Raw genomic sequence first — 13,468 nt, 5'->3', positions numbered from 1 at the left:
CGACGTATTTCCACGATTACGTTGATCCCAGTCATATATTGATATGGATGTTCTTCCATGCTCTAATTTAATTGTAGTGCTGAATTCACTTTGAGTAAAGAAATTAAACCAGCATTCCTCATTTGTTTTTGTTTTTTGAGTTTGTTGCATATTATGATTATCTAAAGAACACCAGCTGCTCTAAAACTTTTAAAGATTATTTAATATTTATTCTCTTACAGGAAATATGATATATTATGGTTATCTGTGAGTTCTGTAAACATTCCCAATTTTTTTTCTTGTAACCACAATATTTAGACTACCCCTATTCCATTCGCCTTCTGTGTGCTTACCAGGGCTGTTGTCAAGCTGCAGTTACAGTATAATTTTGTGATAGAGACTACACGGATACCTGATGCTGTGCCAATTGATGTGGCAATAACTGTGTGAACCTGCTACCTATATGCTTCTGTGTAATGACAAAATAATGACAAAAACTACTCAAGTTCAGGTTAGTTTCTCATTTCCTTTTTCTTTTCTTTTTTTCTCGACATGTCTTTCATAAATATTGTTCAAATGCTGCTAACATTTAACATAAAATTCCTCTCCAAAGTGTACTGTTATACAAACACAGACTATATACTTTATGCTACATACAGTATGTACTGTTTTAATAGAAAATTCAAATTTGCACTACGTAAGAGTTTCACCAGTGAAGTCCTACGACCTGTCAAAATAGCCAGAAGAAAGCAACATCACATTTTTTAAGTTGATTACGTTGCCTTTGTGTCTAAACAGTAATCTAAACAAAAACTATTCTGCCCTCTCATTTTTTATCATAATGTTAGATGTTTCTAGTATTTTGAATATGTTTTAGAATGTGTTCTTCAAGCCTGGAGTCAGACAAGAATTGCCTCTTTCATCATTGATGTGCTTCAATGGAATTTGACCAAACAACTGTCAATTACTTAATTTGTTTAATTACTTATGTTTAATTGTCTGTCAAAGGTATTGTCTGAATACTGTTGGTTAACTTAAATATTCTTCCTGAACACGATCAACCTTTGACTTTTAAGCTGCTTAATTTACTCTTTCTTGATAAAACGAAGAAAATAATTTTTTAAAAGACTTTTCTAGACAAATGCACCAACAAAATAGTTACTTGCAGCCCTTATTGTGTTGACTTGGAAGTCCAAAAGACCATTATTTAAAAGCCTCATATAATATCTCTTTGATTACATGCTGTTGGTTTGTTTCATTAGAAATTAATTAAAGGTTATTTTGATTTCCCTGGCTAAGAAATGAAGTTGCTATTAAAACCATTCACCCATATTTAAACATACTAAAAGAGGCAGACAGCGGATTAGCAGAGATTAGAAATGGCTCTGTGGTAAGTTATTCACTTGACTCTGTTACGCAACACAAATGACAAGACATTACTCTTGTTTGTGTGTAGGCTACAGCTGTGGGTAACGTTATATTTATCTCTCTGATTAGCTTAATGTTTCTACTAGGAATTTATGTTACAGCATAGTTTGTTTTTCACATTCTCAAAAGCGTGTTTGTAAGGGAAGCCAAGGGCACACACCTCAGGGTTCATGATCTTACAGTGGAAATACGAGTGACGTGTAACAGTGAAAGGTATGAAGGCCTAAGTGGAGTATAATTACAGGTTATGGTGAGCTTGTGTGGGAGGATTGAACTCCTGTCTTGACATGTGCGCTGGATCCATGACAGTGCAGTTTGGAACAAAATTAGTCCCCTGAGTGCATCAAAACATCAAGCTGCTGGTGTGATGTTTAGTCTGTGTGGGTATTTTACCCACTAAATCTTTTCTCCATAATTAAAAACCTTGTGTATTAAATCTAGTTGGGATATTTTGTTTTTGTATGTTGTCTGTGTAAATAACACCAGCATGTATGGGCATTAGTGTTTGGCAGTGCGTGCACACACACACACACACACACACACACACACACACTTGAACCCTCTCATGCATAAATGGATGCTCTGTGAGGCTGCTGTCATGAGGGGCAAACAGAGGCACTCGGGTTGCATACTGCCATACAGAAGAACATTTCAAAGCTCTTGAATAATTAAGTAGCCGTGAGGAAGTAGGTCAGCCCAGCAGACAAGTGCACTCCTCAGTTTTATTTCCTGCTCCTCAGCATGGAGAGCTGAATGTCAGGTGGGCTTTAAGAACAGAGCCAACAGAGAATAAAGAGGTATTTGTAAGTTGAGACCTCACACATCAGAGCGAAGCTGTCACATTGTGTCCTGCTGAGCTGAATAGTGTTTTGGTGTAGTGCCATCCAAGAGAATCTGTAGAGAGTCATTCTGGGCATCAATAATTAACAAATAATAATTCATAGCAATCATTCAACCTCAATCAATGTTTGAATATTCATCATTCATGTCCGTTGTTGGCTATTTAAGTGCTGTCATTGGGCTGAACATTATTTGAAATTTTTCGGTTCAGTGCCAGTATGATGCATGATTTTTGGCACGACACCAAGGTGATGATTTTTGACAGTTGGAATATGAAAGGATTTTTCCTACAAAATCCTTTTAACAAAATATCCCAAACTTCTCTAATGCATTAGTGTGTAATGTCTGAATAGTAACAGCCATAAAATAACTTGCGTGTGTAAAATTGCAACAGACAGTTCCTTGCCTTCTGAACCATATTGAGCTCTCCAGGCAAGATAAAATGGCACAATGTAAATATTGTATTGCAGTTTCTGAAGTTCTTGGCCCGACTGAAGAATGTTATCTTTGCATATCCAGGCTACATGTCACACATTTAAGTTTGGAAAATATCTGCTTGAGTTTTGCCTGGTCAAATTTAAGCTAGACCATCAGCAAACTAAGGTGAATGCTTAATAGAGCAAATTGAGTTGGTGGTGGAGGCATTTGACAGCCCATACAGCTGACAAGTTATTTTCTCTCACACACACACACACACACACACATACACACAGAACGTACGTTCATCTCAGCGGTCAACTAGCCGTTGGATATAATCTTTGGGGTGCATTCAATTGCAAATTGTAACAGAAGATGTGGGGCAACTTAAAGCGTTTGATAAGTTGGCCTATGTCGGTGTGGTGTTACAGGACCCTAAGAAGGGTTTGTTAGGTATCTAAGTTGATATTGGAGAAAATTGTCAATAATGTCTATCATTTATCATGCAGTATCATGTAAGTTGGGCTGCATATGTTTTAATAGACAGTTTAAATCTGCAATAACAAATACTTAGAAGGAAGATGTCCAATTCTTTAGGCTATGTCGGTTACAACTTTTCATCAAACATTTACTCAGCCATCTAAAGTAAAGAACAAGTACTGTGTGAAGTGCAGTGTGTGAAGGCCCCAGTTCTACGCCGGCCAGCAGAGAGGGGGAAGGGAGAGTCTTATGTAATTTCACACAGTGTGGCTGAGGCGGCTGGCAGCAGGGGAACAGGCAGGAAATCCAATAGTTGCTCTGCTGTCCAGCATGGATACAGCTGGGCAATCACATCTGGAGGTACATGCCAGGCAATCACTGGCCATGTTCATCTCGCTCCTCCTCCTCTGTCTCCTCTCTTCTCTGTCAGACATGCACTTTTACAGTCTGTGTGTTGCAACATTGCTAATGATAGACATAATCTGCAAAATAGAAATATGCCATGTGATTTAGCCTGCCCAACATCTTATTTATTTTTAAATCTGACACGAGTAGTTGTTTTTGTAGCCAGTAATATGTTTCTTTTGGTAGTTTTTAGGTATAACAATAGACAAAAATCGCAGTTAATACTTCCTTTTAGAGTTGTCATTTGGTATATTTTTGTTGCAGCTGGAAAATCAAAAGAACAAAAAATGTATTTAAGACACCTGACCAACGATTATAAGAAATATATTCACTGCCTCCACCCAGTTACACTACAGTCCAGCACTGGTTATTTGAATCATCAACCTTGAGGGAGCAGCCCTAGTGGCGGCAAAGCTGTGCTCACCACTAGGATGCGCTAGCAAAGAGCTACTGGCTAATGGTGCGATATAGGCCAAAAGGCTGTATTTTTTTGTCTGGCTCACTGTTGTGAACTGTCTGTTGATGAAAGAAAAATCCTCTCAAATTCCCCATTTTCAACATTTTTAAATTACAAAAGTGATAAATACTGAGCTAAAGGTCTGAGGCCCAATTAAGTTGTGTAATTGCCTTTTCTTGGTTGAGAAGGAAGAAGCACTACAGTTTTGGATGGTAGCCTAATTGATGCTCATATCTTTTAGCTACAACCTAAAAATGATATCAGAGCAGAATTAACGATTGACTAATGAACTGTATATATCACATTTGAAACTAATTAGGTGGCCTACTTTTGACACCTCACTTTCCAGTTGTATAATATGGAATCTCTTTAGTGTAATATATATCTTATGGTAGTAGACAAAAGTTCAATGTTTTTATATTTCATTGCACAAAACAATTTTTAAAAATCTTTCAGAGCAATATTTCAGTCTGATTCTGAACCAGATTTCTTTTCAATACAGACTGTAAGTGTACTTTTGAAGCAAAATTATAAAGCCAGTGCTTATATTTCATTTAGCCCCGTTTTGTCCGCAATTAGTGATTTGTTATATGCAGTTATGTTTAAAAAAGTTTAATACATTTGTTGTGTTGTACTGATAAGAGACAATTTAACAGCGTCATCAGAGCTCCAGGGTGCGACCATTTTGGACCAAATATCTGTCAAGTGGGACTAAACATTTTCTTTGGTTGCACTGGTGCGCCTGAAATTTCGCAGGTCGGAGAAAAAAAAATGTATAAAAACAAAACCAACTAGGTGTGCAGCAGTGATGCGCGGATCGGCTCTGACGTGATCCTAATACGCATGTACACATTAATCATCCACCCGCCACCCACCCAAATGAATAATTTTCTCCTATTTAGAGACATGCACCCGTATGGACATTTCTCTCCACCTCTACTGGTCCATGTAGGCTATATTGCCACTGAAATGATGTCGAGCATGAGCTGTCCAGGTGATTTCTTTGTGTGTAGTACTGATATGAGTGTTTTCTTTAACGATTTACTTTAACGAAAGGCTGCTGTCAGTCATTTTAAACGTTTCCGTGCGCGCTGTAATGTCACAGCAAATATGGGTCATTTAAGCTGCAAAACTAAAAACTAGTAGTTATAAACTTGAAAGGACAGATGAAACTCTCCAAGGGGAAACAGAATTAAACTTTTAGCCTCTGAAATACACTTTTAGATAGCTCTGATGGAGCTCAGGATTCATCAGGAGGATGGCTGCTTTACTCCAAACAATTTCACTGTATGAAGCTGGACTGTGGGTGTTACCTTTTGGATGTGAAGAAGAACACTAAACACTAATTATCATTAGATCCTGACCGATCCTGTCGGGAGATTTAAATAATCAATGAAGTTACGCTACTGTGGCTCTTGCGTGAATGCGCACAGCGTCTCTCTTAATGGGGAAAGCTTCACCCTATTTCTCCCACCCGCAAGCCATCTGCTATTAATCAGAATGTTCATTTTTATCACCCGGTCCACCCAATCCGCAGATATAACTTAGACTTGCGCATCACTACTGGGAACAGTGCTTTTGCTGTTGGAGCATCGACGTTCCCAATCTACATGTTTAAAAAGCACAATGTCTCCAAGAAACACGTCCTGCGGCCAATAGAACAGGACGCAGCATTTCAGTGCCGGGCAGCAGCAAACCGAAGCAGCAAGGAGTCAGAAATGATAATAAAATTTAACACTGCTCATAATATAGCCAAAGAAGAGCTGCCTTTTACAAAATTTAAGTCCATTAAAAAACATTTATTTGAACTTTTTTCCTGTTTGTAATCATTTACATGTGTTAAGAAATTACTAATGTGTATGGGAACTGACAATAAAAGTTTAAACGCTTAAAATGTATTATTGGGTGTCCCTAAATTATGTGCTGGTGTACCTAAATGAAAAGGTTAGGCGCACCAGTGCCACCAATATAAAAAGTTAATCTGGAGCCCTGGTCATGTCTGACGACGTTAAAGATAAACATAATCCTTATTAAGGTTGTGTCTGCCGCATTTGAACATTGTTTATATCTCAATGCTTCTTTCTTTTTTCAGTTTCACAATTACTGTTGTTTTTCCACTCCCCGCATGTGGCTGCAGGTCTTTCTTTGGGACTGATCATACTGTTGTTAATGTGCTGGGAAGTGTGCTGTTCAGTCAGATTCAAAATGAAAGGTGTGACAGGCTGTAGTTTAGGGAGATGATTGTACCTCTTTCCGTCAGACAAATTATAGCTGTGCCAAAGTTTACTGGGTGTTCACACTTTTCTCACAATGTCTTCAGTTGCTGACTTTGTGTTGTGACCGCTGATTTCCTGTCTGAAAGTTGAGCAGATATATAGCAACATCAGCTTGGGGTGTCTGGATACTCTTTTACTGTTTGGTACTAATAGCAATGCACTAGCCACCTGCCTGCCAGGAGCTGCACTTTATATCAGGCTGGCACGCAGGCAATAATTATATCATTTGCTGCCTTTTATAGCCTCTCTCTGTCACCTAATGTTTGATTTTATTTCCTTGTTAGTAACTCATTCTCTTGCTTGCCTGGTTGCCCGGTACTAATGGTTGAAGGACCTTTATTAGTTTGGATTTAAATTTTTTTGAGATTCCTCTGACCAGTGTCCGAACTTAACTTTTTGACTCACCGGCCAAGGGGACTGGTAGATGCAAAAATCCACTGGCCAAGAATATTTTTTACCAGCCAAAATAATAAATTGCCTTTTTGTGTCACACATACATTTGTTTCAGTACATTTCATTGAGATAATAAGGTATTATGTTGAATACAAACTTAAAGAAAAGGCCAGAGCAAAATTTGGAGCAAAATTATTTTAATATATTGATCAGCGATTAATCAGCTCAAGCCTGAATACAACTCAAGAAGTCTTGATCTCAAAATTTACTGAAGTATTTGCTATTAAATGTACTTAAGGATCAAACATAAAAGTAATGGGTCAAACACAGGACTTTCACACAGGAAACCGGGGTTCATTTCCTGTGCTAAACTAATAATAAACGTTGATTGTTTTAAGGAAGGGTTATTCTAACCCAAACCATGATCGTTTCCTAAACGTACCCAAGTAGTTTTGGAAGCCCACTAAGCTGCATTGTTTTGACTGGACTGAATGCTCCGCTGTGAAGCTAGCACTAATGCGAGAGAGGACTTCCTGGGATTTCTCATAAAATAAAAGCCATTTTATTGCTCCCCTCTTCTAAACCAAATTGAACATTTCCAGTAGGTGAGAAAACATCCGACACAAGAGAAATAAAAATTAAAAGTCCCTGTTTAGTGTTATGAAACGTTACTAGCTTACGGCGGTGAAAAGCTAACATAGCTAGTTAGCAGCTGAGCTAACGTTACGAGTCAGTGACTTTCTTTGCTGTGGCTGAAAAAAGAAAAATGCGATCAATTATCTGATTGCTCTGATTACTCTACTCTACCCGCAGCTTCCAGCTCCAAAAAGAGTCATACCTACAACAAACTAGCTACACTCCATCACGCACACAGGTTACCCACAAGACCACCTTTCTTAAAGTGGGAAGCTCGGCCTGTAACACTGGTACAGACAGTTAGGCTGTGTGTGTGCTAACCAGAGGTGTAAGAAGTATTCAGGTCCATTACTTAAGCAAAAGTACTAATACCAACTTTGACAATACTCCACTACAAGTAAAAGTTCTGCATTCCAAACCGTACTAAGGTAAAAGTGTGTAACTATTATAGCAATATTTACTTAAAAGTACTCATTGTGCAGTAAAATGGTCCCTGTCTGTGTTTTACTATTATATAGGGTGTTTTGGATTATATACTTAATATACTGCTACATTAATGTGTATGTTGCATTTACTGCTGTAGGTGTTTAAGGTCTTGCTAATTCTAACTACTTTATATACTGCCGGGTATTTTAATCTACAGCAATGCACTATATTCTACAAGATCATCATATATTTTCACTATTTGAGAATTTACAGTATGTTATTCTAGAGAAAATGTCTCTCTATCTCTATCGCGGGATATTAGCCTAAAAAATCGAGATATTATTTATAAGCCATATCGCCCAGCCCTAACTATACCGATCATGCTTAGTGTTGTGCTTAGACACCCCCCGAAGGTCCATTCTGAGTCAGGAAAAACCCTGTGAAGCTTCAGTGGATTAAGTGCAAGAGCTTTGTTTCTATGTGAAATTTGGGTGGATGGGGAGGGAGGTGAAGGGTGGCCATAGAGCAACCAACTGCAAATGAGTAGGCCTGTCACGATAACTACTTTTGTTGGACGATAAACTGTCACAGCAATAATTGCGATATACGATATTATTGTCATTTTAAGGGCATTCATTTGCATTGCTTTCCATTGCATTCATTTGCATAAAGCATAGGGTTTGTTGGTTGCAGCATGGGATAGATAAGGTAGAGAAATTATTAGCCAAATAATCACAAACTCACATGAGGGACATTATACATTTGAAGTAAAAAATAAAAAATCTACAAAGGGAGGGAGAAGATGAAACAAACTATTTACATATTTACAAGCTATAGGAACACTTTAATCCAGAGAGGAAAAAATGAGAGAAAAACTCAAACCTGCCACACCTACTGGCTATCTGCACACGGCACAAGAGGAGAGGGAGAGACTAGACCCTGTCGTTGTTGGCAGAAGAGCTGAGGATTGCGATTACTCTGAGCAGCATCTATGGAGATTAATTACAATATATTTGAATATAGTTCTCGCCTTTATGATGGTCTGAATAGGTCGCCAAATTTGTTGCTAGTCGCGTTTTAGAAATTAAGTTGCTAAGAGGGTCTGAAAAAACAGAAAACCCTGCTGTTTATTCTGGCATCATGTTGGCTAAAATGTTGGTGACATTCTTATGTAAACAAACAGCATGTAAACACAATGGCCAATATTGTGGTCGGCAGAAATGATAGAGGTCATGTCCACATATTGTAAGATAAGTCGACAGTAATTATCGTGACAGGCCTACAAATGAGAGTCGAAGCCAATGCCGAATTTCCTCAAGATTTAGTTGTAATGACTGCTAGGTGTTGTTAGGGTCCCAATACCTAGTGTCACTTTTTGTATATATCTCGTAATGTGAACTGGACCACCCATGCTTTAAGTAAAGATAAGTCATTTGAAAATCATTCAGAAAGAAAGTGTTTGCATTCATGTATAGTGTATGTGAATAGTTCAGTACTGCGGTTGAGGGTGAGCGAGTGAAAGGGTAAGTGAGAGAGAGCCTCCTTGTCCAGAGCCCTTTGGTAATGAGGCTCCAGGGAGATAAATCCTTATGAGACCTGACAGGGTGCCACATTCCTAGGCTGAGAATCCTAGCAGCCCCCTCCCTTGAGCTCAGCTCTCTAGGGCACCGTTTTATAGACTTCTGATGTTGTTCTCAGACCCAGCCTTATGCCCATTACAGTTCACTCAACAGCTCCATGCATTTGAATGGAGCCATCATCTCATTTGGCTGTCGTGATAATTGCAGAAGTCCTTGCTGACAGCTCAATTCCCTAATGTGTTTTTTTCTGTGTAAAAATACTGGCATAATATTTTTATGGGCATATTATTAACAGTACATTATTGATGTTGTGGTGATGGGCCAATCACACCCGTGGTTCTATCAAGGTCCAAGCCATGTTATCAAGGCTCTTATCAAAAATATGCTACAAGCTGTTGAATCCCTTGTACTCTCTTTAAGAGAGAGAGTGTAAGAGCTTGACTGTCAAGCTACCAAGTCAGACTAGACAGAGATTTGATTAATTGTTTATGTCAGTAGAATTATGCTGTTTTGAAGTCAGCCTCCTGCTTTCTTTGGCAGGCTGGAAGCTGTCTGTGTGCTCTGTGCTAGTATTTCCATAGCCATTCCTAAAATGGAGAGGGAGGGTGGGGGGTAAGAGGATGAAATATTGGCTTGCACCGCTGAAGGCTGAGGCCCACTCTACTCTATGCATAAGACGAAAGCAAAAGAGGGGAGAAGGAAAGCACGCTAGAGTGAGAGAGTGGGGTGACTGAGTTCATTCACAGTGTTGGCAGTGAGCCATTGACTTGCCTGTAGGTGTCTGTAGCAGTGCCAGTGCATGTGTTTAGCCTTTCGTCTGGAAGGCCCCATTCGCCTCAGAGTTTATGTCAAAGCTCTCTCATTGTGTTGGCTCTCTCATCTTGATTCAGGTTTTTTGTCCTCTGCAGATCTTATGACTGCCTCAGACTTGTTTTCGTCCTTTTCTGGGGAATCGCTCTGGACTGGACAGTCATCAAAGGGAGACTTCCAAGGAGGATGGCTTATCTCACCCTCTCTTTGTCTTGCTGGCCTCTTTTTCTGCCCTTTGTTGAGCATATTTGTATGCTATGTCAATATCATGAGTTTTCCTCATCTAGTATTTCACCAGCAGTCAGGTCTACTCAAGGACCTTCGTACTACCCTTTTTGTGCTCTGTTTATCCAGGTCTGTCTGACCAAAAGTGTGCACCAGTGACTTGAAAATATTTGAAGCCACAATTTAGACTACTTGACACAAAGGTAAAGTCTCTAGTTGGTGTGAGAATTTCAGCAGTATTTTCCTGTCTCATGGCCTCTGTTAGCCTATGTTTACAGAGCTCCTCTGTTCCTTAAAGCCAGAGCCATGTTCAGCCTTTCGTAATGGAGCCCTTTGCGTCACTGAAATCAAGTGACACTTTGTGTTTCTGACAGTCGAGCAGGAAGGAAGGGTAGATAATGCCCCTCTTTGTACTGCAAAAGAGTCAAAACTAGAGTCACACAATGGAGACTGGCACACTGGCACTCTACTATAGATTATACTATACCAATGATGTAGGCACCTTGTGGTGTCATCTGGTCTCAGGTTCATAGTGCTGTAAACATTGCTTGTTTACTACTGGTTGCAGAGGTCAATACTCAACCCTGTCCAGGTTGGGATTTTAAAGGGACCACTACGAGGAAGTATGGCCACCAGCGGAGGTAGCTGATCTGTCATTAGTGCTTCATTAGTGCTTCATTAGTGCTTCATTAGTGCTACATTAGTGCTACTGAGTTAATAGTAAACAGTTTTGTAAACCACCATTGGCTATGAGTTTGACCAAGTGTTTTTTTTAGTTGTCAATTAAAATTGTTACATTTAGGTATAAAATTATTATTGAAAATGTATATGTATTTTCCTGCCAATAACACTGTTCATTGTGTCTCTCAAAATATGTTGCCAGTCAACTGTCACCACAAGCAGCCATTTGCACCCTTATCAAGTCCAAGCTGTCAACAAACCTGGGAGATGGTATCATGAATCTGAAGCCACTAAACACGATTTATTAATTTAGTATAATATATAAGCAAGTCCTACATAGCATCTAGCATCTTTTATTTGGATTGTATGTTATAATCAAAATAAGGAAGCACCTAAATTAAGCAAATCTTACAGATTGAATATCTCATCACATTTCCAATTTTCTCAACATACCTTGTTATGGTTATTAACTAATTATTATTATTTTCATCTATATGTTTATTTTAAAAAACATTGAATGTAAACGATTACATTTAGTGTCATCTAGAAATAAAATGTGGACTTTTTTCGGGGGGTTGTCTCAGTGACGGTGGCTTTCCCGTTCAGTTAACAAAACTGCAGTGCACCTAGAGCACTTTGCTATCTTGTCAAGATTTTGATCAGTACCACGTCGAGAGCCCATATTTCTGCCATCATGCCTCTTGTTGTGTTCCTCGCACAGCGCTGAAACATGAGCTATGAGAGAGGCGTCATTAGTCAGAGGCCCATAGAAATGGCAGGAGTCCTAATTTCTTTGTTGGCAGGAGTCACAGGGACACATGTCATGAGTATTAGTCCACCCACCACTACTATCACAGGCCTTTGAGAGAAGAATGAGAATGGTGCAGTAACAAGCTGACCAGAGCTGAATGATGTCTTTTGTTGAACATTGAATTTTTGTTGAACTAGACCTTAAAATTCTTCAAATCTATTTCTATTGATGATTTGAAGCTATTTTCGTAGGTCCACCACAGTCCTCTTCAGCATTGTCTCCAATTTTAACAATACAGTTATGTTTTGTCGGTGTGTGCTGCAATCTGCATGGTCACAGTAATAGGTTTATGGCCCTTTCTTCTTGCCTCTTTATTTTCACTCTTTACCTCTGTGCAGAATAAACATATCTCCCCTTAGCTTTTACAGAGGGGGTATGTGCATGCCTGTTTTTACTCATATCATCATTCTTGGTCAATATATGACAGACTCCTTGTAGATGAGGCCACTCAAGTTTGCATAACGTCATCTTTAGTTAAAATCTAGTGCCTGACTCTCAAGGCCTACATCTCTATCTGTCATTGAGTTATTTATGTTGCCTCTAAAGCCCCATTAAACTCAGAGTATTTTTGGTTTACAGGCTAGCTGCTTGACTTGGCTGGTCTCTGTCTGTGAGTCCTCAGTGTGAGGACAGTGCGCCATTCAGTACGCAGCGAAGGAGGGTTCAGTCTAGCAGGTGCAGGGACTCTCACTCCTTTACTAGGAGCAATGGAGGGGAGAGCAGCTGTGTTAGGGAGGTGATGACAATCTGATATCCGGAGCAGACGGAGACACGCACTTTCGTCTCTAGCTACTCTAGGGGTGCTAGCCCGAAAACACCAAATTGTTTCCGAGCAACAGTTGCGCATATTACATTAAGTTTTTATGCATTGTTCTTTGCAGGTATGAAGGTGTCCACGGTGATTTCACTGAGGTTGCTCAACTACAATATGTCTCATGGCTCATGTTTTTTTCTCTACAGTTTGCTCGCTAAGAGAAACAGCCGATAATGCACGGCATCTGCTCTGGAGCCACACCTACTTCCTGCCTGTAGAGGAAGCGGCTGTGCCAGCATGTCCTCTCATCCCCAGTCTGTGCCGCCAGGCCGAAGGACTGTGGACACACGGCACCTGCCAAACCCTGCCACTCTGCCACTGCAGCTGCAACGGGCACACACGGTAAGGGACATGACACACAATGTGTTAAATGATACCACCTGTAGTGCCTCAACTTTTTTTCTTTTAGGTAAAACCCTTTGAGAGATTTTACTAGAGTTGAAGCTCTGGCTCTGCCTGCTTGGTGGATATTTAGTAAACAGGGCATTACTCTGAACCACTGGAGAGGGCCTGGCCCCAGGGTCCCCACTGGTGTTTTTCCAACAGAAACATTCCTAGGTTACAATGTTGTGCACACAGAACTATTCCCTCATTAGATGTTTGAGTTGAAAGTTCATGTTGTCATCGTGAAGTCACATTAAAGCCTTCCTCATTATTTCCACCCACATCTCCTAATTATCAAGATTATGTTCTTCTACGTATCAGGGACAGAGCTGTCTGTGCTTCAAAGAAGAGGCTTCTAGCTGATGTAGTTCATTCAGTGACCTCCAATGTTGGCAAGCCTTTTTTTGTTCTTGTGTGGGGGGAGAA

General features: G+C 39.7%; 1 protein-coding gene across 9 annotated transcripts in view; it reads left to right on the top strand.

Moving 5' to 3' along the window:
• ncor2 (nuclear receptor corepressor 2) overlaps positions 1–13,468 on the top strand; it is a 96,858-nt gene that overhangs the window by 5,753 nt on the left and 77,637 nt on the right. For all 9 annotated transcript variants that reach the window (XM_044195551.1, XM_044195548.1, XM_044195544.1 and 6 more), the window contains exon 2: positions 12,805–13,000. In XM_044195551.1, coding sequence (XP_044051486.1) covers positions 12,896–13,000 — 105 coding nt within the window. In that variant the 5' untranslated portion in view covers positions 12,805–12,895. The remainder of the gene's footprint in view (positions 1–12,804; positions 13,001–13,468) is intronic.

Source organism: Siniperca chuatsi, linkage group LG5, assembly GCF_020085105.1.
Source record: "Siniperca chuatsi isolate FFG_IHB_CAS linkage group LG5, ASM2008510v1, whole genome shotgun sequence".
In the NCBI taxonomy this organism is placed as follows: domain Eukaryota; kingdom Metazoa; phylum Chordata; class Actinopteri; order Centrarchiformes; family Sinipercidae; genus Siniperca; species Siniperca chuatsi.
The sequence above is the reverse complement of the archived record's forward strand: the minus strand, read 5'-3'. Positions and strand labels throughout refer to the sequence as shown.